The following is a 25,944-nucleotide window of genomic DNA, read 5'->3' as shown; positions in this document are numbered from 1 at the left end:
AACACAAAAACTGAGCAAAGAAGTGACAATGTTTGAAATAGAATGGTGGAAGCATAAACCCTGGAGTCATTTAAGTGATTGGATGATGAGGAGGTGGTGGCATATGGGGTTGTCTGGTATCTCTGGATGGAAGATCTAAAATGGAATGCATGACCTTCCTCATCTGTCTGTTTTCAGTGAACCTTGGTGTGTGCAAACTCCTCGTACAGTCAGATGATTTTTCATAGAATTTGTAATTTTGGTCACTTGTTTCGATGTATGAAGCTGAGCGTGCCGAACAGATGGTGTTAAACTGGAGCCAAAGATCAGCCCTTCCCATTAAATCACTTTCCTTCCGTTTTCTGAGCAAGTTCCTGAGTGAGTTGAAGGAGCTGGTCTACTCAGTTTTTGATGCAAATATACCTGCTAATGAGCTCAGTGTACACATTCATAACTTTGATGCTTGCAGCATCGGTCCTGAATGTGACTTTATAGGAAGGCGTATAGAATATAAGAGCTGGAGTCTAATGTTGCAGCTGTATAGAACGTTGGTTAGGCCGCATTTAGAGTACTGCGTCTAGTTCTGGTCGCCTTACTACCAGAAGGACGTGGAGACTCTGGAGAGAGTGCAGAGGAGGTTTACCAGGATGTTGCCTGGTACGGAAGGACTGGGTTACGAGGAAAGATTGAACAAATTGGGGCTGCTTTCCCTTGAAAGACGGCGACTGAGGGGGGATCTAACGGAGGTATATATGATTATGAAGGGTATTGATAGCTTACCACTGTTTACTCTATTTCCTATGTTAGAGACACACAGTACGAGGGGCCATGGGCTTTAGGTGAGGGGGGAGAGGTATAACAGATATTAGAGGGAGGTTTTTCACACAGAGGGTAGTGGGGGTATGGAATGCTCTGCCAAGTAAGGTGGTGGAGGCAGGCACGCTGGAGTTGTTTAAGAGTAATTTAGACAGGCACACGAGTGGGTTGGAGATGGGAGGATATAGGAGATTGTTTTAAATAAGGTTCATTAGCATTGGGACATCTCTGGTAATGTAAAAGTGTCACCCATCAGTATTGCAGCAAACAGCTCTGTTGTAAATCATTCAATGAGACTTTGCACCAATTATTTTTATCTGTAACTAATTTCCCTTTTCTCCAAATGATTTCTGATGGGTCATTATCTTCGAGTTATTGGCTGACTTGTAAGATAGACATAGATTGTCCCTTCACCAGGATTGTTTTGTTAACTTTTATGAGTACGTGGCTGATTTTTGGGACCTTAAGTCTTGCCGCTAGCAATATTTAAACACCGGCAGCTTCAGCTTTTCTTCCAGTAAACAATCTTCATCCTGCAACATATTCTAATATGTAGTGTATTATGTATCCCTGTCACAGGTATGTGTGGAGATGCCGGCATTGGACTGGCGTAAACACAGTAAGAAGTCTCGCTCACCTGACGAAGGGGCAAGCCCCAAAAGTTTGTGGGTTTACTATCAAATAAATTGGTTGGACTTTAACCTGGTGTTGTGAGACTTCTTGCAGATATGTGTCTCAGACAGATATTTATGTCAATAAGTACTTGGACAAAATTAGCAATTAAAATACTTCACAAGTGAGTATTATATATCTGAGAAAATTAACTGAAACCACAAACCTCATTCTTGTCCAAACAAGTATTCCTTATCGTCTAGCAAATTCTTGCACTTGCATCCCCTGGCCTTGATTCGCATCTACATTCCTACCCGTTGAAATGCAAAGAGAGCAAAAACAGCAATTTTATGTTTGCAGACAGCTACTGTGGTCATACGAGGGCAAACAAAGCGTGACTTCCCTCGCTGGGTTCTCAAATCTCCTGTCTGAATCGTCTATACTTGGTGCCATTTATGTTGCCTGATAATCAAATCTTGATTTGGTCCTTGGTAGTTTTGTACTGCTAAAGGCACCCCATAGTGTAAGGGCATATGACTTACAATTGGGGTCACTATCTTTTATGGTGACAATCCAAATTCTCTTGTTAATTGCACAAAATTCATGGATTTTTGTTTACTATCTGCAATTTGATGGCAGGATTGTTCCTGGAAAAATGAAATAGTTAGGAAATGTATTCTTTTGGCTGATCATCTTGTTGTATTTTTGTGTCACCTTTGGTCAAGAACCTGTCGTTTACTAAATGAGTAGGTTTTAAAATTTGATCAACTTCATCTGTGTCAACATCAAGCTTTCTCATTTTAGATAAATCACTTCTTAAATACAAAGAATTTTTTTTGACAAATTCCTCCTCCACCCTTATATTTTTTCCCCTGGCCTCAATTCGCATGTCCTTTACTTCCTTTAAATCATCCCATTTTGACCAAGCTTCCGGTCGTCCTCCTTAATCACAGACTTCTTGACCCGTCACATTTTCTCCGTGCCTGTTTCAAAAACACAGGATCTGCGTATACAGTAAACACATTGTACAACTCTGATTGGGATAGGTTACCCTAGATTTCCTAGATAGTTTACTGATAGCGTGGACTTGAACCTCAAAGAACTTCACCTTTTCCCTCGTTCAAAAAGAACGATTGCGCAGTGCCAAATTTGTTTAGGATCTTGTGATAACGTGCCCAAATTCCTTTGTCATGTGCCTAAAAAGTGATTGTGCAACTGATTCATTTTCTTTTTCATTACTTTCTGTCGTAGAGAGATTTCTAAAAAGGAAAGGCACAGCTTGTTATCATTACTTCTGTGAATTAGTTTATGAACAAGCAGAGTTCAAATTGCTGCAATCAGTTGATTTCCTAATCTTGTGACTAAACCCACAAAGTGCTGTGTCATAGTAACACACAGGTGTTTGTTGAAATTGCTGGGGGAGTTCAAATGAGAAATGATGACTAACTTGCATGTGATATTTTGAAGTACATTTAACCCAGGATCATTTTGAAGTGTAATTATTAAAGCCTGTCGAGTGTGGAACTTTTCAGGCTAGCAAGTGGTCAAAAGCTTTAATCAGAGTGCAGATTTTGCATAGAAGATAGGAGTAGAAGGAGGCCATTCAGCCCCTCGAGCCCGCTCAGCCGTTCATCACGGTCGTGGCCGATGGTCCAACTGAATAGTCAAATCCTGCTTTCTCCCTATAACCGTTGATCCTGTTCACCCTAAGTGCTGTTTCTAGCCACCTCTTGAATACATTGTGTTTTGGCATCAATTACTTCCATTGGTAATGATTTCCACAGGCTCACCACTCTTTGGATGAAGAAATGTGTCCTCGACTCCATCCTGAATGGTCTATCCTGTATCCTCAGACTGTGACCGCTAGTTCTGGACACTTCCACTATCAGGAACATCCTTCCTGCATCTAGTACTGTTAGAATTTTATAAGTCTCTGTGAGAGTCTCCCCCCCTCATTTGTCTGAACTCCAGCGAAAACAATCATAACCTAGTAAATCTCTCCTCGCGCATCAGTTCCGCCTTTGTTGGAATCAGCCAGGTAAACCTTCGCTGCACTCCCTAAGAGCAAGAACATCTTTCCCTGCGTAACAGCCCTTGTATATTGTCTATATAAGATTATAAACCACCCCTTTTGACCTTGGAATGTCCAAAAGCATTTTATGGCCAATGGAGTGCATTTTTGAAATGTAACCTTTGTTATAATGTAGAAAAAGTGGTAAATTAAATCAGAACGAACTTAACAAGCTCACATAAAACAGCAATGAAATAAAGACTAGAATTTTTTGGCAAATATATACTTTGTTCATAAAATATCTGCAGAAACATTACAGTCATTCCAAAATGGCCGTCACACAATATCCAAGTTCTTTACATCATCAAGTAACACCTTTTGAGATGCTTCAGTACAGTCAAAGAAACATTACAGACGTTGTAAAATGGTCCTTACAAATGGCGCAAAAGTATTTAAAGGTTGCCTACGTTGAACAAGTTGTACTCCGAGGTGCTTTAGTACAACTGAGTTTTACGTTGAGGGCACTTGCATAACAGCCACGGTGCTTTAGTCAGCCTTCAGGTCTATGCTTTAGCCGGCCATCATGAGCCGGTACCATGTTTTTGCTAGACCAACTATGAACCAATAAAGAAATTTTTCCTGGCTATTAGTCTGTTTATAAAGAGCACCATCTTGGCAGGTTAATTGAATATGGCTACTAACTTCAAATTTTATTATGTTCTGGGATTTAGTACCATTATAAATGTTTGGTCATATCTAATTTTTCAACACATCCAGTGATCATGATGATAGCTGACCAGTTCTTACAAGTCCCTTAAATAGGACAACTGCAATCATCAGGCGACTGAACTTTGTTATTTGTTGTTAGGATGTGGGGAGACACTCTCAAAATGAAGTAATGCCTTGAAGGCATTAAGAATTAACCATGTACTATGGGACTGGAGTCACACGTAGATAAGATCTGATAGCTGTTTCTTTTCCTTACAAATGGTTACAAATGACGTTAGTGAACCAGTTGGATGTTTACGGCAATACGGCAGCATTCCTGTTGTGCCCGTCTATAAATTTACCAGATTTATCGATGAATGGTTTGCTGTAGCACAGAAGGAGGCTATTTGGCCTGTATGTCTGTGCCAGTTATTTAAAATAATCATATAATTAGTTCCACTCCCTGTTCTTTCATGATAGCCCTACAGATATTTTCCTTTCAAATATATATCAAAAAGCCTTTTGCAAGTTATTATATTCTACTGTCTGTTTGGATAGCATATTCAAGATCATCGCACGCTAAATTAGTACATTTAAAATAATTCTTCTCACCACTGTTTTCTTCGTCAATTATCTTAGATGTTTCCTCCAATTACTGACTCTTCTGCCACTGCAGAGTTAAATTTATGCCGTGCCATTTTGTGTGGTACTGGACTAGCAACCCAATGACCCATAACCAATCGACTACCAGCCCTAGCATGAATGTTGGACTCTCGAGTCCTTGAAAGGCCTTTGGCATCTGTGAACCTTAGCCAAAACGTGAATAGTTTCCTCCGATAGAAATGGGAAAGGAGGAGATGCGGCAGCAAAGAAATAAAAATGACAACAGGCACAGTGAATCCTTTATCTGTCAAATCATTGAGCACATGTTCCTAGTTATACAGAGACATAGAAGTTTAGATCTGAGGAAAGTGCTATTGAATCATATTTTTAGTGAATGTGGACTTCATTGATGAAGCTTGTGAACAAATTTGCTTTTTATGACCAATAGTTTAAATGAGGTCAGCATTTCCTGTGTCCACTTGAATTATTGAAAGCTGAAGGACCGTTACAGTTGTGGGTTTTAGTCCTTCCAGATGTGAATGGAATTGAGATTGTGATCAGCTGTGATCTAATTGGATGGCAGAACAGCCCCAAGGAGCTTAACTCTGTTCCTATTTTATCAAATCTTACATCAGCCATTTCAGTTTTCCCTCCGATTTGAGAATGTTCTTGGTGACTGTAAATAGTGGACTGTGTATTGTGCAATGAGAAAGGATTAGCTGGCAATAAAGTTGTGGGGACAGATGACCATTATATGATGTAATTTTTTTTATCAATGTCACTGCATATGGCTACGTATATTGAGGAGAGATATTAGCACTGACGAGGTGGAATCTGTATGGGTCAAGTTAAGAAATACCCAAGAGCAAAAAACATTTGTGAGGGTGTTATACAGACCACCAAACTAGTGGTAATGTTGGAAGAGCATTAGATAGGAAATCAAAGATCTATGTGTTAAAGGAACATCTGTGATTATGGGTGACTTTAATTTACACACAGATTGGGTGAGTCAAATTAGGCACAGTACAACTGAGGAGTAATTTCTGAAGTATATATGGGACAAATACATTGAAGAACCAACAAGTGAATAGGCCGTCTTGGACTGGGTATTGTGCAATGAGAAATAATTAGTTGGCAATCTAGTTTGTGAGGATGGGTGACCATAATACGATAGAATTTTTTTCTCAAGGTGGATCGTGAGGTAGTTGATTCTGAGACCAGGATCTTGAATCTTAATAAAGGCAACTATCATGGTACGAGGTATGAGTTGGCCAGGACGGACTGGGAAACGTTACTGAAAGGAAGGACCGTGCACAGGCAATAGCAGACATTCAAGGAACTAGAAATAGGTGAACTCCAAAAGTTGTTTATTTGTATCTAACGCAAGAATGGAGAGGGAACTGTGGTCATGCCATGGCATGCAAGGGAAATTAGAGATAGTATTAGATTCAGAAAAGAAGCAAACAAATTGGCAAGAAAAAGCAATAGACCTGAGGATCGAGAGCAGATTAAATTTCAGTAAAAGCAGACCAAGGGATTGATGAAGAGCAAAATAGAGCATGAAAGTAAGTTAACGGGGAACATAAATCTGACTGAAAGTTTCTATGGGTACGTAAAGAGAAAAGGATTGACAAAAACAGGTAAAGCCTTTAACAGTCAGAAACAGGGGAATTCGTAACTGGGGACAAAGAAGTGGCTGATGAACTAAATTTGAACTTTATTCCTGTTCTTCGCAATGACAGAAGTAATGTACCGGAAGTTCTGAGAAATACAAGTTTTAGTGAAGAGCTGAAGAAAATCTTTATTATAGAGAAATATATTTTGGGGAAGTTAACGTGATTGAAGGTGGGCAAATCTCCAGGGCCTTAATCTATATCCCAGAGTACTTAAGGAAGTTGCCTTAGAAATAGTTGATCCGTTGGTGGTCATCTTTCAAAATCTTTGAATTCTGGAATGGTTCCTACAGATTGGAAGGTAACTAATGTACGCCCACTATTCAAAAAGGGAGGTCGAGAGCAAACAGGATACTATAGATCAGTGAGCCTAACATTGCTAAGTTGCTAGAGTCCATTATCGAGGATTTCATAACGCAGTGATATAATCAGACAGAGTCAGTATGGATTTACAAAAAGGTAAATTGTGTTTGACAAATCTACTGGAACTCTTTGAGAATGTAGCTATTAGAGTTGACCAGGGAGAACCGGCAGATATGGTTTAATTAGACTTTTAGAAGGTTTTCGACAAGGTCTCACGTAGCAGATCTCTATATAAAGTTAAAGTGCGTGGAATTGCAGGTGGCATAGTGAGATGGACAGAGTGCTGGTTAGCAACAGGAAGCAATGAGTTGAAATAAATTATTCTTTTTCCGATTGGCAGCCAATGACTAGTGTGGTACCACAGGGATCTGTGCGAGGACAGATTATGTTCACGTTACGTATTTGGCCGAAAGGACTAATCGCATTTGTATCAAATTTGCAGATAAAATGTTTGGGAGGGTGAGCTGTGAGGAGGATACAGAGGTATTTCTGTGTGATTTGGACAGGCTGATTGAGTGGGCATATGCATGGCAGGTGCAGTATAATGTGGATAAATGTGAGGGTATCCACTTTGGAAGCAAAAATAGGAAGGCAGATTATTATTTGAATGGTTGTAAATTGAGAAAGGTGGATACTCAGTGAGACCTTGGTGTCCTCGTGCATCAGTCGCTGAAAGTAAGCACACAGGAGGCAGTAAAGACGTCAAATGTTAAGTTAGCCTTCGTGGCAAGAGGATTTGAACGTCGGGATAAGGATGTTGGTGAGGTTACACCTGGAGTATGATGTGCAGTTTTGTGTCCTTATCTGAGGAAGGATGTCCTTGCTACGCAGAGAAGGCTTACCAGGCTAATTCCTGGGATAGCAGGTCTACCACATGAGGAGAGACTAAGTCGGTAAGCAGTTTAAAAGAATGAGAGGATCTCATAGAAACTTGTAAAATTCTCACAGGATTAGGCAGGGTAGATTCAGAAGGAATGTTCCCGATGTTTAGGGAGTCTCGAATGAGGAGTCATAGTTTGAGGATAAGGAGTAAACCTTTTAGGGCTGACGTGAGGAGAAATTTCTTCACCCGGAGAGTGGCAAATCTGTGAAATTCACTATCGCACAAAGTAGTTGAGGCCAAAACATTGTGTGATTTCAAGAAGGAATTAGATATAGCTCTAGGGGCTAAATTGACAAAGCTATTTTAGCTTCGTTTAGCTCACTGTGAAGCAGACAACTGTTCAGCCTTTCCAGACACTGTCCCATACAATTAAATAGAATTGTTGAATTAATCTCCACCTACAATTTTATTGTTCAGGCTTCTTAGGCACATACTCAAATCTCAGATTTAGATGCTTCGGATAGCTGAATTCAGTTTCTCCTGGTGCTGCAAAACCACCTCTCTGGCAATGACTCAGCACTACTTTCTTGAAGAAAAGGACAAACAAGTGAAGGTTCAATTCTGTCTTGTTCCTCAATATAGAGCTACGTCAGCAGCAGTTGCAGAGCACTGTACCAGCCTGATTGACTCTCGCCTTAAAGGATGGTAGCCTGTTATTGTGGAAGTGGAAGTTGGCAGGATTGCTGTAAAGAATAAAGCAGGCAAACCAGATTTCAGGCAAAACATTTTGATTTGAAAGTCCCTTGGGTGATCAGTTTAAGAGTTAGCCTGAACATAACGTCTGTGCTTCGACCTTCTGATTTTACATACTAGCTTGAGATAACCGCTGAGCTGAGGTGTGCTGATAACTGTACATGCAGTAACCACAATGGATTTTATGAATGGTTTACTACAGAGCGCACTTCAACTGAATGCTGCTAATTATTGTTTGTTTTACTTATTGAATAGTTTTTATAGAACTGCTGCTCTTTTTAAGCTTGACACTTCCGTAGGCCACCGGCCTCTGTCAGCTATGTCTCAGTAGTTAACTTACTCTGATCAAACCCCATTCCAGAGATGAAGCACACAATCTAGGTTCGTTCCAATGCAGCACTGAGGGACAGCTGCACTGTCAGAGGTGCCATCTTTTGGATGAAACATTCAAGCCAGGCCATATCTGTCTTTCCAGATGGACATAAAAGAGCCCACAACGTTATTCGAGAAAGAGCAGGGGAATCATAACTCCTTGTCCTGGCCAATGTTCATCTCTCAACTGCTACCACTAAAGCTGATGATCTGGTCATTATCACGATATTGTAAAAACAAATGCAGTGCAGAAGATCCTGCATATGCATGGAATACCCTGTTCTGCTTGCCACGCCTCAGGTCCTGAATTGGATTTGGATCAGCAACAGTGCACTGCATTACTCCCAACAACATGCTGGAACCCGGACTTAAAAGTGCAAAGCTGTTTCCAAATCTGTGTCCCTCGACATTTGTCAAGATTTGGCAGCATTTTGGGAAATCGAGTAGTACTGTTTAATCTTTTCACCGTAAAATTCAGTGTCTAAATGTCGTCCTTGTATTAAAGGCATAAAACCCTGTATAAAGGGTTCAACTTTTACTCATAATTAACATAATTGAGAATATTGGATCTGGGAAAGAGTTATTCATGGTTAAACTTTTTTGTTGTGACTTGAGTTTAAGTGAGAGGGCATTTTCCTATTGACACTGCCAAACTGTTTGTGAATAAATCTGCTTTGAATTGTGGCACGGGTTCATTGCCCAACTTTGCCAACTTCAAAACTGCAAGATTCTAAGACACTGACTTCTGGGTGCAAGTTTGGTACCAGCGTAATGCTGGGTATTTTCACCTCTACAATTCTAAATATCAAATATAACGATAAAAGACAACATGTCCTTTGCTCCTCACTTCCCCAGCAGCCTCTTGAATACATCTGTCTTGTTTATCTCAACCACTAATCACCTAGCAAGTTCTGTTTGGGTAAAGAATTTTCTCCTGAATTCTATATTTTGTTAATAACTATCTTGTATTAATAACCCTGAGTTTTCGTCTCCCTGACAAATGATTTGATTTATTGTCACATATATTGGGAAGATTGTTGTTTGTTGCGTGCTATATAGATAAAGCATACTGTTCATAGTACATAGGGGAGAAGGAAAGGGGAGGGTGCAGAATGTAGTGTTAGAGTAATAGCTAAGGTGTAGCGAAAAATCAGCTTAACATCTGATAGGTCCATTCAAAAGTCTAATGGCAGCAAGGAAGAAGCTGTGTTGAGTCGGTTGGCACGTGACCGCAAGCTTTTGCACCTTTTTCCCAATAGAAGAATCTGGAAGAGCGCATGTCTGGGGTGCATGGGATCCTTGCTTGTGCTCGTGAAGTGTAGATGGAGTCAATGGGTGGGAGGCTGGTTTGTGTGATGGACTGGGCTATATTCACAACCCTTTGAACGTTAGACCCTTAGAGGATGAGAGGGGGGACTTAGTGGTAGGGGATGGGGAAATGGCTGAGACCTTGAATAACTTTTTTGTTTCGGTCTTCACGGAGGAGGACGTGAATAATTTGCCGGGTGTTAGCGATGGAAAGATGGTAGGAGCGGAGGGCCTGAATGACATTATTGTTACTAGAGAGGCGGTGCTCGACAGACCGGAGGGACTGATTGTGGACGAGTCCCCAGGACCGGATGGAATGCACCCGAGGGTTCCGAAGGAAACGGCGGAGGTGATAGCGGATGCCTCGGTGATTGTTTTCCAAACGTCGCTGGATTCCGGGGAAGTGCCGGAAGATTGGAAAACGGCTAATGTTACGCCGTTGTTTAAGAAGGGTGGCAGGCAAAAGGCAGGGAATTATAGGCCGGTTAGTTTAACGTCTGTTGTAGGTAAAATGTTAGAATCCGTGATCAAGGAGAAAATAGCGAGGCATCTTGAGGAGAATTGTTTGATAGAGCAGACGCAGCACGGTTTCATTAAGGGGAAGTCGTGTCTGACGAATTTTTGTTGGAGTTCTATGAGCATGTGTCTAGGGCGGTGGATAGAGGAGAGCCAGTGGATGTGGTGTTTCTTGATTTTCAGAAGGCGTTTGATAAGGTGCCTCACAAGAGGTTATTACAGAAGGTCAGGGGGCATGGAGTTGGGGGTAGGGTGTTAGCGTGGATAGGGGATTGGCTGTCAAATAGGCAGAGAGTGGAGGTCAATGGGTGCTATTCGGATTGGCAGTTGGTGACTAGTGGAGTGTCGCAGGGGTCGGTGCTGGGGCCTCAGCTATTTACCATTTATATAGATGATCTGGAGGAGGGAACCGAGTGTACGGTGTCGAAATTTGCTGACGACACCAAGATTGGTGGAACGGCAAATTGCGCGGAGGGTGTGGAGAGTCTGCAGAAGGATCTAGATAGGCTGGGCGAATGGGCCAGGAGCTGGCAAATGGAATTTAATGTTGGCAAGTGTGAGGTTGTCCACTTTGGTAGGAATAATGGTAGGAAGGACTATTACTTACATGGCGAAAAACTGCAGCACGCGACGGTGCAGAGGGACCTCGGGGTCCTTGTGCATGAGTCGCAAAACCCCAGCCTGCAGGTGCAGCAGGTGGTCAGGAAGGCAAATGGGATGCTGGCCTTCATAGCGAGGGGGATTGAATATAAAAGTAGGGAGGTCTTGCTGCAGCTGTGTAGGGCATTGGTGAGGCTGCAGCTGGAGTACTGCGTGCAGTTTTGGTCGCCGCACTTACGCAAGGATATGTTGGCCTTGGAGGGAGTGCAGAGGAGGTTTACTAGGCTGATACCGGAGTTGATGGGGTTGAACTATGAGGAGAGGCTGAATAAACTAGGCTTGTACTCGTTAGAGTTTAGAAGAACGAGGGGAGATCTCATTGAGACGTATAAGATGATGAATGGGATGGATAGGATAGAGGTGGAGAGACTCTTCCCGCTCAGAAAGGACAGTCGGACTAGAGGGCACAGCCTTAAGATAAAGGTGGGGGGGGGGGGGCGATTTAGAACAGAGTTGAGGAGGAATGTCTTCACTCAAAGGGTGGTGAATCTCTGGAATTCTCTGCCCGCTGAAGTGGTGGAGGCTGCCTCGCTCAATATTTTTAAGACGCGGGTTGATGGGTTTTTGATAAGCGAGGGGATTAAGAGTTATGGGGAGAGGGTGGGAATGTAGAACTGAGACACGACAGATCAGCCATGATCTTGTTGAATGGCGGGGCAGGCTCGAGGGGCTAGATGGCCTACTCCTGCTCCTGTTTCTTACGTTTCTTAGTAAATGGAAGTATTGTATTCCATCCTTCCCGTGCCCCTATATCTCTCTGAGTGAGACATCCAGATTTCATGTAGCTATCTTCTCATGTTATGTCGCACAAATCTTTTGTTAATGAAAACTGTTTTCGAAAAGGGAGTTTGTTGGGAAAATTAAAAGCAGAAATTAGCATTTTACAGAAGTGATGATTTGTTTCTTGTTTTAACAGCTTTATCAGTAAGGAACATGGATTCTTCTGAAGTGGAATCTGGGGCATCAACGGCAGGCGGCGATGCAGAATCTTCTGTGGTGGTAGAAGAATCGATATTTAGTACGCTGGACATTTTTTTATTCTCCCTTATTGCTGGATTTGCAATTTATTGGTTTGTCTTTAGAAAGAAAAAGACGGAAATTCCAGACTACAGAACACTTCAGCCGCAGTAAGTATTTAAACAAAAATGCCTGGAGAGTATTCTTTGAGAACTAATTGATGTCTTGTGGAGAGCTCCACAAAAATATTGAAACTCAACCAGATTTTTGTTTTGCAACCTACTGCCAAAGTAGGTGGAGTGGAGATGCATCTCCACTCCACCACTGAGACTGTCAAATTCAAACTCCTAAACATATCCTGACTTTGCCTCTTTGTTACTTCTAGACTCAAACTATTCCAAAGTACTTGCGGCCAACCTCCAATCTTTCACCCTCCATAAATTTGACTTCATCTGAAACACTGCTTAACTTGCAGCAAATCTCATTCACCCACCACCCTGAACTTGCTGACCTACATTGGCTCCTGGTTGAGCAACACTTTGGTCTCAAAGTCTTCGTCCTTGTTTTCAAAACCTTCCACGGCCTCTTCCCGCCATACCTCTGTAATCTCTTCGTGCCCGACAACTCATCTTTATTCCTCCAATTCTGCCCTCTTATACATCCCAAATTTAATCACTCAACCCTTGGTGGCTGTGCCTTCAACTGCTTAGATTTGATTTATTGTCGTATGTATTTGCATACAGTGAAAAATATTACTTCTTGCACGATGTACAAACAAAGCACACCATTCATAGAGAAGGCGAATGCGGTGTTACAATCATAGCTAGAATATAGAGATAGATCAGCTTAACACCTGGTAGATCCATTCAAAAGTCTGATGGCAGCAGAGAAGAAGCTGTTTTGAGTCGGTTGGTATGTGTGCTCAGACTTTTGTACCTTTTTCCTGACGGAAGAAGGTGGAAGACGGTACGTCTGGGAAGACAGTATGTGTGGGATCCTTGATTATGATCGCTGTTTTTGGAATCATAGAACCCTACAGTGCAGAAACAGGCCCTTCGGCTCATCGAGTCTACACCGACCACGATCCCACCCAGGCGCTATCCCCATATCCCTACACGTTTACCTGCTAATCCCTAACCTACACATCCTAGGACACTAAGGGGCAATTTTAGCACGGCCAATCAACCTAACCAGCACATCTTTGGACTGTGGGAGGAAACCGGAGCACCCGAAGGAAACCCACGCAGACACGAGAATGTGCAAACTCCACACAGACATTGACCTGAGCTGAGAATCAAACCCAGGTCTCTGGAGCTATGGAGCAGCAGTACTCACCGCTATGCTACCGTGCTACCCACAATTTGACTTCAAATTTCTGAGGCAGAGGGAAGTGTAGACAGCGTCAGTGGATGGCAGGCTGGTTTGAGTGACAGACTGGACTTCGTTCATGATTCTCTGTAGTTTACTGCAGTCTTAGAAAGGATGCTTTCTGTGGTGCATCTGTATAAGTTGATGAGAGTTGTTGCAGACATGCCAAATTTTCTTAGTCTCCTGAGAAAGTAGAGGTATTTGTGGACTTTAACTACAGTGTCAGCGTGGAGGGGCCATGACAAGTTGTTGGTGATCCGGACATCTAAAAACTTGAAGCTCTTGACCATTTCTACTTCATTCCCATTGATGTAGACAGGAGCATTACCCTCCTCTATGCTTCCTGAAGTCGATTTTTGTTCCTTTCTGTACTTACGTGGTTTGTAGATATTTCTGTAATCTACTGTCCTCTCGTTCTTCAAGTAAGTCCTGATATAAACGGAAGGCGCATTAATTTAAACAGTCCTGATTTCTCCTCTTTCCACTCATCCGTAAACAAAAAGATGTTTTTGATTTTTGATTCCTCCTTTAGAAGCGGTGCCCTATTTTCCTATCCCTTTAGTTGGGCGGTGAACTCGATCCTTTATTAATAACACTACAGCAAACTCGAGATAAGGTAAAATAAGAGGGCTGGCGTATTTTACACACTCTCTCAAAACCTGGCAAAGGATTTTGTAACGTCCAACCTCAGGGAAAGGGGTACAGAGCAAGGCTACGGCAAGAATAAGAGTTGCGGTTTCATGTGGGTCCACATCCAGAATGAAAAATCCAATGGTGTGTTCCAACACGGTGGTACAGTGGTCAGCACTGCAGCCTCACTGCACTAGGGACCCAGATTTGATTCCACCTCAGGTGACTGTTTGTGCGGAGTTTGCATATTCTCCTTAGTTTCCTACCACAATCCAAAGATGTATAGGTTCGGTGAATTGCCCATAGTAAATTGTTCCTTAGTATTCAAAGCTGTGTATGTTAGGGGATCTAGGGGTTAAGTACATGGTCTTCCAATTATAGGTTATGATTAAGATGCTGTTTTGGAGAGTTGATGCAGCCTTGATGGCCAAATGGCTGCCTTCTGCATAGAGGGATTCTGTAGTTCTACAGAGATCAGCTAACTGAAACTGCTGTAAGGAGATTTGTCTTTCCAAAAGCGAGGTATTACTTAATGCAGCAATACGGAAGTTTCAGCGGTGTACTGTGAATGATGTCCAGGCAAATTACAGGGGCGTACTTCTTTGCGCTGCTGTGTGTTGCATGGGTTCAATTCCACACAGTAATTTTACAGGTTCTGGGAAGAGATCATGTGACATATCTCCCACTTCTCCTGGGATGTTGGACAAGGGTATTCCACCCCCAGGCCTGGAATCTTGAGAGTTTAATAGATGGGTCAGTTCCCTAATGTCCTTGCGAACATATTGTTTCTATTTCTGTTGGCCAGAGTGAAGTCATTCCGTTAACCATGTCAAGGAGATTGGTGGAGTTTTTTAGAAATTGAAGTTCTCCAGTCTCTCTCCAGATAACAGCGTCCCTGATCCTAGAAATTCTTCTGCTGTGAATTATGGTTAGTCAGGCATGCCAGGGTAAAGCCTTTGTCTATTTTTACAAGAAAGATGAATTTATAAAGTAGCCAAGTTGATATATATTTTCTTTCCTGTGTCCTTGCTTGTATGTCTCCTGGTGTGTCCGAGTTCTTTTATTGCAGCACTCTGTTGCTATCTTTCAGCTTAATATTTGTACGCGATAGGACAGCAGCCCAGTGGGCGAGTTAATGAGTTTGAGAACTCGGACCCTCTCGACTGTTGTAGTTCATGGATTTAAAAAAAGCTTAGAGTGAGAGACTGGGACCTTGGAGAGATTGTGGGGAAGGCTTAGGCTGTTTGAGAATATAGTAAATCACTTGGGGCCTGGCTGCACTTGTGGGCTCTGATCTCGCTGTGCTAATTTTTTTTGAGCAGCGGGCCAGGAGAATTTTGCAGCAGGTAACGCGTGGGATTTACGCACACGTTCGCATCCCGATAGTATGTCTCAGCGCCAGATTTCTGGTGGCTTCTGGTCCACGCTGGAAATCAGCAGGAAGGCACGGAACTAATTTAAATACTCAAATATACTTTAAATGTGACTAGCGGGCCCGGATTGCAGTCTCCAGGCCCACTAGCCTCTGCTCTCCCCACCCGCCTGCCTGCCGCCACCCACCCCTGCCCCCGCCCCCAGAGTGGTTCACTCCAGTGGGATTTAAAGTAGCTCCTAATTAACAGGGAACTAGCAGCCCGACCCCTGTGCCTACACACTGTTCCCCTTTGTTCACCCACTACTACTTCAAAATCCTCCCAATAAATTGGTTAAACGTGATTTGCCTTTCAAAAACTATATTGAGTGAGCCCGATTACCTTGACTTTATCTAAATGCCCTGCCATTACCTCTAGCTTCTAACATTTTCCTTATGTCAGATGTTATGCTAAGTGGCCTATAGTTTCCTGCCTCTTGTCTCATTTTCTTTTGAATAAATGAGTTATATTTGCTATTTTCCAATCTAATAGGACCTTCCCTGGATCTAGGGAATTTGGGAAAATTAAAACAAGCAAATCGACTATCTTACTGCCACTTTTTTTAAGATCTTAGGATCAAGTCCATCAGGATTTGTAATTTGATTGTAATTTTCTTGTTCCTCTCTTCCATTTCCTGCTTTGCATCTATTTCTAGGAGACTAGTTAGATCGTCTGTAGTGAAGATCGATGCAAAATACCTGTTCAATTCATCTGCCGTCTCTCCTTATTTTTTATAATTAATTCCCCAGACTCGGTTTCTGTAGGACCAGCGCTCACTTTCTTTTTATATTTCTGGTTAGCTTGATCTCATCATTTTTCCCTCAGTATTAATCTTACTAGTCATTTACCCAGTCTTCTGACCTGCCACCTATTTTGTTTGCTTCAGTTTGTTTAAGCTTTTTTAGTTAACTACAGATGGTTGGTCCTCCCCTTGGATTTTTTCTTTCCTGTTGAAAATGTATCTACCCTGTGTGTTCTGAAATATTCCCTCCAATATCTGCCACTGCATCTCTATTGACCTATCACTTTTTCCAGTTAGCTTCAGCTGTGCTTTCATGCCATCAATTTTGCACTTATTTAAGTTTGAAATAGTAGTCTTGGGTCAGCTCTTTTCTCCCCCTCACTGAATGTAAAATTCAAAAATATTATGATTGCTGCCACCATGACGCACCTTCACTGAGTTCATTAATTAGTACTGAGTCTAGAACAGCTCGCTCTCTGGTTGATGCCGGAACGTGCTGTTATAAAGAGCTGTCTCTAAAGTATCCCATGAATTCCTAATCAAGGTTACCTTTATCTTTTTAGAATTTATATTTTGATTAAAACCCAATGACTATCGCTACAGCTTTCTTACAAGATCGCATATTTCTTCCTTTAAACCCCCTCCTACTGTGGTTTTATAAGGGGGTCTGTACACCATTCCCACAATTGTCTTCTTGCCTTCTTCATTTCTAACTTCAACTCAAATCCCTTCTGCACCCTGGTTTCCTGAAGTTAGATCTTCCTTCGTGTGCTACTGCCACCATTAACGAACCTTTTCACCTTTTTCCTAGCTTCCTGACCTCCTAAATGTCAAGTACCCTGCAGTAATCAGATCCCAATCTATGTCATCTTGCAGGTGTCTCTCTAATAGAAGCAAGCCTAATTTGAAATCTATTTACGCTACTTTTATTTATTCGTGGGATATGGGCGTTGCTGGCTGGCCAGTGTTTATTGTCCATCCCTAGTTGCATGAGGAGTTGAGAGTCAACCGTGTTGTGGATCTGGAGTCACATGTAGGCTAGGCCAGGTAAGGACAGTAGATTTCCTTCCTTGAAGGACATTAATGAACCAGATGGGTTTTTCTGACAATCGACAATGCTTTCACGGTCATCAATAGATTCCTAATTCCAGATTTTTTTTTGTATTGAATTCAAATTCCGTCATCTGCCACGGTGGGATTCAAACCCAGAACGTTAGCCAAATTTCTGAATTAATAGTCTAGCGATAATATCACTAGGTCATCGTCTACCAAGTCTGCCTCCTGCTGTCGGTTCATCTGTTTTGTTTTGAATCGTGTGCATTTAAATATAAAGTCTTTAGTTTTGTAATTTTATTATTTTGCAACCTCTAACCTTAGCTGCTGACATAGTCTCGGATTTGTATTCTCTGTCCCTTACTGTTATCATGTCTGTTTATCATTTGCTATATTAATACCGTGCCACCTTGCCTTGTCTTTACTCTTTGGTTTACTACATCTTTCCAAATTTGTTCCTTTGCTCACATTGTTTAATTTAAAACCCTCTCTACTTCCCTAGTTACACGGTTTGCTAAAACATTGTCCAAACACAGTCCAGATGTAGACCATCTCGAAGGTAGAGCCTCCACTTTCCTCACTGTAGTGCCAGTGCCCCTAATACCAGAATCTATTTCCACAACAGTCTTTTGAGCCACAAATTTGTCTCATTAATGCTCATTTGCACATAATTTGGAGATCGTCACCTTTTGAGGTTCTGCTTTTCAATTTAGTGCCAAGCTCCTCGTACTGAGTACGCAAAATCTCTTTCCTTCGTCTACACGGACAACTGGATCTTCACGCTCCTACTGTGAGTTCCTCCCCAGCGTTGAGCGGATAGCCTGAACCCTGATACTAGACAGTGAATACAGCTCTCTAGGTTCAAGTTCTAACCCCTACACTGTCCCCTGCTACTACCCTTTCTTTTTGCTCCTCCTGCTTTAACAGCTCCCTGTCCCCTAGTACCATGGCCAGTCTGCAGACTTTGCTTTCATCCACACAGGTTGCAAGGACTTCAAACCTACTTGACAGTTAGAAAGGCTGAGGTTCCTCAACTGTCTGCTCTGCTCCTTTACCTACCTCACTCACAGTCGTGCCTCCTGTCCCTTACTACTGACTGAAGCTGGTGACTCTGTACCAGAAGACAGCCACGCTGTGGAGATGCCGGCGTTGGACTGGGGTAAACACTCCAGTCTTCTGGTGTTCCCAGAAGACAGCCACAACTCTTGGAACAAAGTATCCCGATTATTGCTCCCCCTCCCTAATGCTGTGCAGTTCGGCTTCTAGATCCACGATCTTGATCTGAATTCCTCTAGCTGCTTACACTTTCTGCAAACGTGTTTGTCCCGAATTGCATTGATGTCCAGGAGCTCCCACAATCCACAGCTACAACACAGCACCTGTCCTGTCATTGTTCCTTATGTTGTTTAGTTTAATTTAGTTACTTTCCTAATTAACTTAGAATAATTCCTATGTATACAGGTCAAGAATTCTTTATCCGAAACCCTGGAACCGATTGCATTTTGGTATCCGGATGTTGATGCTAGGCTTACTCGCGTTATAATAGCCTAGGCTTCAGCTAGTTGTAGTCTACAAGCGTTATGTTGCTCCTCCATTTTTTATATACTCTTATATTCTGTACTCCTTACCTGTTAACACTTATTACACCTATAATATAATACTACATTGCTTTACTACCATTAACTGTACGGTCGTTCAAAGAAAATTTGGTTTTTAGGTACATATTTAAAGGATATTTGACTTGGGGCTACAATTTATTGTATTTATTAAATACTGCTACTACTACCTTCAACTTGAGTTACACGTTTCTTAATTCATAATTAGCTTTACAGTTACTTACCAACCAGCTTCTCCCACTGCACTAAAGGAATAAAATAAAGTTAAAGACAACTCTTTCTCATTGAACCTTTTATCAGTCTGCTTGCAATCTCCATTTTTTTTTTCTTCCTTACGTAAGGAAGGTAACTAAAACCGCACAGTACGGTTTCACTAAAGCCGCGTACAACTGCAGCAAAGCTTACATATTGAAACCTTCTGCAGTAAAGGGCAAAATAAAATTTTCTGCTTTGTTTGCTTGCTGTACCTTCTTTTTGACTTTAATTAGCGTGCGAGGATACTCAAATCCTGTAATAGCAACATTTAATGGTGTCTCACCATTTTCTCTTAATTTGCTTTTTCATTCTTCCAACCCAGTGGGATAATTTCACACTTTTCCACATTTATAATCTATCTGTCTCTTTGCCCAATCACTTAATTGGCCTGTATCCCTTTGCAGACTCTGTGTCCTCCTCACAGTTTCCTTTCCCACTTAGCTTTGTATTATCAACAAACTTGGACACGTTATTCTTGATTCACTTATCTGTTTGGAAGAATACAATGGATACGGTGGCCTTTTGGCCCACGTAGTCCATACCGGCCCTCTGCAGGAGGGGGAGGGTCTCACAGAGCAAACGTGGGGGCCGCGACATGAATATTGCTACCTCAGCTGACAGTCGATCAGCAACCGTTTGGATAAAGTTTAGATGCCTGTGGCTAAAACTGTAACCGTTTGTGACAGTATGCTCGAGAAGCACCAGAGAGCAGAAAGCTAATATTGGAATCTAAATTGGATCGAGGAAGACAAACTCAAACTTGCATGCTTCAATATTCCTCTTGAAATGTTAGCGCTTCTCTCTTTCAGATGCTGCAAGACCTGCTGAGATTTTCCAGCATTTTCTCCTTTGGTCTCTCAGCATTGTTGTGCCCAGATCCCCCTCGCTTCCTGATCATGTCCAGGGATGAGGAAATTGCCTCGTGACGGAGGCAATTTGATCCTTTTGGTAAATACGGAAATTTACGACAAAGCTGTGATGTAGTTCCTGGTTCAGATTGCTTCGTTGCAATGCTCTCTGTCCGCTCAGGATTAAAATAAGTTGCTTGCAATTTGCCTCCAGATTACCAGGGATCTTTGGATAGTCTGGTTTAAAATGAGCATGTTAGAGGGGGAGGGGAAAGCTGCTGTTCGTGTGTGACTGAGTTGGCTAGAACACATGCATGTCCTTTAAAAACATTTACCATTGTACGATTGGCTCAGCAAGTACAATTTGTAAAATCGGTCACTGAGATACAATTCCTGTTTTAATTTTTGCACATAGTTAGCAAGAAGGGGTAAGCAGGGAGTGATAATTGTTTCCTGCAGTTTGTTTTCTGTGATCATCTAAATGTGATGCGTCGTTCGTTGGACCGGTGAAAAGAATTGGCGATATGTCACGAGTAGGAATCTTTTATGATGGATTAGGTAACCATAGCAGCAGGCTTCCTCCGTTCAATTCTGAAACAGCTGCCTTTCAGCTGAGTTATTTTCCTCGGGAAGCCATTGGATGTGATGTGGCTGTTGCTAAGGGAAACACGAGTGCCGAAGAGGGGCATGTTGCAGAAAGATTTGTACATAGACGGACAGGCCTGCCAACAACTGTAGAAAATGTAATTAGTTGTTAATGCAGCCACTCGAGTGTCAGTGGATCCTGGCAGGAGTGCAGTTACAGCACGGATACGGATCACGAATCAGTTCATCTGACATCGGGGATTCCACTGGGGAGGTAGAGGTTCGCTGTATTCAAGGATCTTGACTGTGACAGGATGAATCGTCTGTAATATCGGAATAAAGCAAAAACGTAACATATATACAGGGGAGTTCTGCCTAATTTGCAGCTTGTGCGATAGGCTGAGAAACCTGCAGCTGGAACTATGGGCTGCATATACTCTGTTCGCCGGCAGGAAACAGAGCCAAGCAGGTTGGTGTTTTCCAATTAGTTAATGCTGAAAAATAACACTGCTGTAATGATGCAACATAGCAAGACAGCTTGCATTTTGTTGCTTTGTGTTAATTGCGCTAACATACTGATTGCTCAGTTTAAGTTTCTAATTCATTAATGGAATGCGAGCATTGTAGCCCATCGCTAATTGTGCTTTGAAGCGGGTGTGAGTCGCCTTCTTGAGCTGTTGCAGTTCTCGGTGCACCCACGATGCAGCCAGGGAAAGGTCTCCGGGACTTTTGACTCGGTGACGGTGAAGGTTTGAAGTCCGAACGGTGAACGGCTTGGAGGGGAATTTGTAAGTGTTGATGCTTCTATGTGCTTACTATCCTTGTAGGTATTAGAGGTTGTGGGTTTGAAAGGTGTTGCCAAAGGAGGTTTGGTGAGTTACTGAGGTGCACCTTGTATATGGTGTACACACTGCTACAAATCTGTGTCAGTGATAGAGGGAGTGAAAGTTTCAAGGTGGTGGATGGAGTGCCAATCAAGAGGACAGCTTTGTTGGAGATGGTATTGAACTTCTTGATCGTTGCACTCATCTAAGTGAACGTGGAGTATTCCATCACTACTGGCTTGTGCCTTGTTGATGATGAGCAGGGTTTGGGGAGTCAGGAGGTGGGTTACTCACTGCAAAATTCTCAGCCTCTGACCTGCCTGTTTGTCACAGTATTTATATGGTCGGTCCAGTTATGTTTCTGGTCAATAGTAACCATCCTCTCAGGCTGATGTTAGCGGAGAATTCAGTGATGGATAATATCATTGAAAGTCAAGGGGAGATGATTAGATTCTCTCTTGCGGCAGGCAAAAATCACTTCGTCCAAGCTTGAACGTTGTCCAGTTCTGCTGCGTGCGGGCACCGACTGCTTCGGTATTTGAGGCATTGCGTACGGTCCTCGTTTGGTGTCCATGCCTACGGATGCACAAAGTACACCTCGCGAGATAGTTTTAATCTGTCTCCAGACAGTGTGCTGTTTGCCAACGTGCAACCAGAAAAAGACCCTTTGAATCTGGCCATAAGAAATTTAGCACTCCGCTAACAGTGGGATTTACTTGTCGCAGTTGACCCTAAAAGATTTCAGTGTGAAATTGCAGGTACGGCATCTTGAACGGCAGCGGAGGCTCAAAATAAAGAACTGATCATTGCAGGGAAAACTATAAAGTCACGTGCTGACAATTCAAGTTATAGCGTGCATTGATTATCCTGACTTACGTGTGAGGAACAAGCCTATATAAAGTTGAAAGAGAGGTGATGGGGCACTATTTGTTCCAGTTCATTTTCCAGGGATTTGGCCTTGTGTTGCTGAGTAAAGCTTTAAAAACAAGTTAAATTACTTGTCTCCTATATGAAGCAGGAGTTTGCATTACATGGAACGCAGATGGGTAACAGGCTACGAAAATGCTGATTGAGTAGCAAGAATTGGCATTGTAGTCTTCCGTTTCGATTAAAGAGAAATCTCTCTGATCATTTAACTGTCAGGGTGGCATTATTCAGCTCTTGTGGGCATGTTATTCTTTTCTTTCACAGATATGCCCGACTCATTAATTGTCCCTGTTGGATGTAGGAGTAACATTTCACGTAAATAATCTGTTTGCTTTTATATTTTCTGCATTTAGTTAAAATTTTATTGGAATAAATAATCCCATCGCCAAGGTACTTTGAGGGGAACCTGTATGGTTGCACGCTTTCTCTTGAACTTATCCAACGCCTTCCCCACCCAGCCACGTACCAAAACGATGCAGATTTGGACCTCTTTATATCTAGTTCTGTTTTTTTTCTGAAGAAAATGAGATGGGCAACTTCCAAAGAGTCCTGGGCTTCTTGTCTTTCTCTTGAGTTTGTATACATGTGGCAATGGTAGAAATAAAACTGGGTAAAGTGTTAGTGTTGAAGTGCACACCAACAATAACTTTTTCCCCTAACCTAATACAATTGGCCGTCATCACAAAATGAGGAAAAAACATTTCCCATTTGTGTAATTGAGAGAAATTTGAGATTTTCCCTGATGGCAGCTGCCATTTATTCTAATGAATGATCTGTGTAAGTTGGATTCAGTGGCACCTTCAAACTGTGGTGTTCTTCATCATGTGGAGACAAATTTGTTCAACTCCTAATCAGTACCTCTCGCATTAATTTTAGCACTTCACTGCAACTACGTGATCCACGAGTTCAAGGTTGAACATAGTGGGGAATAAGTCATTATGATTCGTACACAAGGGCAGGTTATTCTATCCGCAGTGAGTCAAATTAACAACAAGATTTACAAGTGTTGTCTGGCTTCTTTGGCCAGAACAAATTGTAGTTTGAATAGCCTTTAAAGACTAAACCAGCCACTATAAATCTCGCGTTTGACTCCGATCTACCTGCATAAAAGATTACGTGAGATTGAACAATTCATCTTCTTCCTTCGGGAAAAGGATACAGAAGTCTGAGGTCACGTACCAACTGACTCAAAAACAGCTTCTTCCCTGCTGTCGTCAGCCTTTTGAATGGACTTACCTTGCATTAAGTCGATCTTTCTCTACACCCTAGTTATGACCGTAACCCTACATTCTGCACTCTCTCGTTTCCTTCTCTGTAAACGGTATGTTTTGTCTGTATGGCCTGCAAGAAACAATACTTTTCACTGTATGTTGATACATGTGACAATAAATCAAATCAAAAACTGTAAAGACTAACTGGATGTGCCTATTATGTAATGAATCAGTGTTTCCTCAGATACAGCAATTGACCAGTGACTCGTTTTGAAATCAACAACAGAACATAGGAGCAGAAGTAGGCCATTCAGCGTATTGATCTTGTTCTGTCATTCAATCATATAATTGCTTAATTTCTTTACCTAACAACCAATTTGTTTTTGAAATTTTCAATTGAACTAGCTTGATGGCTTTTTGAAAGAAGAGTTTCTGATTTTCCTGTAGTAGCTTGGTGGGAGCACAGTGGTTAGCACTGCTGTCTCAGTGCCAGGGACCCGTGATCAATTTCAGCCATGGGTCACTGTCTGTGTGGAGTTTGCATGTTCTCCTTTTATCTGCTTGGGTTTCCTCCAGGTGCTCCAATTTCATCTCACAATCCAAAGATGTGCAGGTTAGATGGATTGGCCGTGCTAAATTGCCCCTTAGTGTCCCAAAATGTGTAAGTTAGGGCGATTAGTGGGGTAAATGCGTGGGGTTAAGACAGCGGGGTGGGCCTGGGTGAAATGCCCTGTCAGAAAGTCGACGCAGACTCGATGGGCCGAGTCACCACCTGTACTGTAGGGATTCTATGAAATGCTTCCTGACAACGTCCCTGAATGGCCTACCTTTAATTGTCAGGTATGATCTGGACTCTCTCCCTCTCACTTCCATTAGTTACCTAGTAACTTCAATGAGATCAGCTTTCATATGCAAAGTGTGGCTAGAATGTGGAACTCAACACCACAGGAGGTGTTTGAAGCAAAAGGCTTGGATGCTTTCAAACGCTCAATCTAATGTTAAGGTAACATTAATCTACAGTGACCATAATATGAGTTCAAAGTTAACTTTGCAAAGGAAATGATTCACAGTTACGAAGATTCTGAATTTTAATGAGTCAAATTTTAACAGGATAAAACTGAGCCTGATGTCAGCAAATTGGTCAACATTGTTAGGCAAGACCACTGAAACAGTCGGAGTCTCCCGTTTTGTAACGATTCAACGTTTCCTCGGACGTAGCAATTGATCGGTGTCATGTTTTGAAATCAACACAGGGCGTAGGAGCAGAGTAGGCTATTCAGCCTATCGGAGGAGGAGCTGGACCAGCATTTATTGCCCGTCCCTAATTGCCATTGAACTGAGTGACTTGCTAGGCAATTTAAGTGTCAATCACATTGCTGTGGGTCTGAAGTCATATGTGAGCCAGGCCCTCCCTAAAGGACATTCAGGAAGCAGATGGGTTTGCGCAAAAATTGACCATCGTGTTACGATCATCACTGGACTTTTTAAGTATTGAATTCGGATTTCACCACCGACCGTGGTGGGATTCAAACCTGGCTCCCCTGGCTTTCTGGATCTCTAGTTCAGTGACAATACTGTAACACCGCTGCCTCCCTCCCCCAGGCTTGGTTCCTATAACCTCTTCTTCCCCCTGACACTCAGCCCCTAATTGGCTGCCTGGGTTACATAATAGATTTCCATTCCGCATTTCTTTTTTCTTCAAGTATCTTCTTCTGCACCACTTCTGTAACCGAGTCATCGACCGTTCTTCCCACTTGATATTTTAAATTTTCTCCTCTTCTCCACCAGCCATCTTCCTGCCTGGGTAACTGCTGCATTGAGCCACATGTCTGGTTCCAACATCAGGTTTCTGAAGCACTTGCAGCAATGTTTTTCATTTTGAAGAAACTTTGAAGTAAATGGCTTTGGGGAAGGGGAAAATAGATAAGTGTATGATAGTCGAAGTGCTGGTATTGAGATATCAACCTTGCCTATATGTGAATACTGTAAACCAATAGGACTTTCTTCATCTGAACAAGATAAATATTTTGCCGCAATTGATGGGCAAAAACAAAGTTTTGTGTAGTTGCAACCATTGTAAACCACATTCTCCCTGCACAGATTGGTGTCAGTGGTGCACCTCTGACTCCTTCAAACCAAGTTTCAGAATAGTAACTAAAAGCGACTGCAAGCCCATTCAGCATCGTGATAGACTTCGTCCGTGTGACTTTCTTCAGCCTTTTTGATATTTTTGCTATGTCTTTAGTGTATTTAGTGTTGCATTGCCTACTGTTGGAATGATTTCAATTTTTGGAAAGATAGTTTGTTGGCTCCAAAGTG

General features: G+C 42.2%; 1 protein-coding gene across 2 annotated transcripts in view; it reads left to right on the top strand.

Moving 5' to 3' along the window:
* LOC145357540 (NADPH--cytochrome P450 reductase-like) overlaps positions 1 to 25,944 on the top strand; it is an 85,072-nt gene that overhangs the window by 17,386 nt on the left and 41,742 nt on the right. For both annotated transcript variants that reach the window (XM_080210994.1, XM_080210995.1), the window contains exon 2: positions 12,114 to 12,324. In XM_080210994.1, the coding sequence (XP_080067120.1) occupies positions 12,131 to 12,324 (194 nt within the window). In that variant the 5' untranslated portion in view covers positions 12,114 to 12,130. The remainder of the gene's footprint in view (positions 1 to 12,113; positions 12,325 to 25,944) is intronic.

This window comes from Carcharhinus amblyrhynchos, chromosome 23, assembly GCF_965287045.1.
Source record: "Carcharhinus amblyrhynchos chromosome 23, sCarAmb.v2.hapA, whole genome shotgun sequence".
NCBI classification, from domain to species: Eukaryota; Metazoa; Chordata; class Chondrichthyes; order Carcharhiniformes; family Carcharhinidae; genus Carcharhinus; species Carcharhinus amblyrhynchos.
The sequence above is the reverse complement of the archived record's forward strand: the minus strand, read 5'-3'. Positions and strand labels throughout refer to the sequence as shown.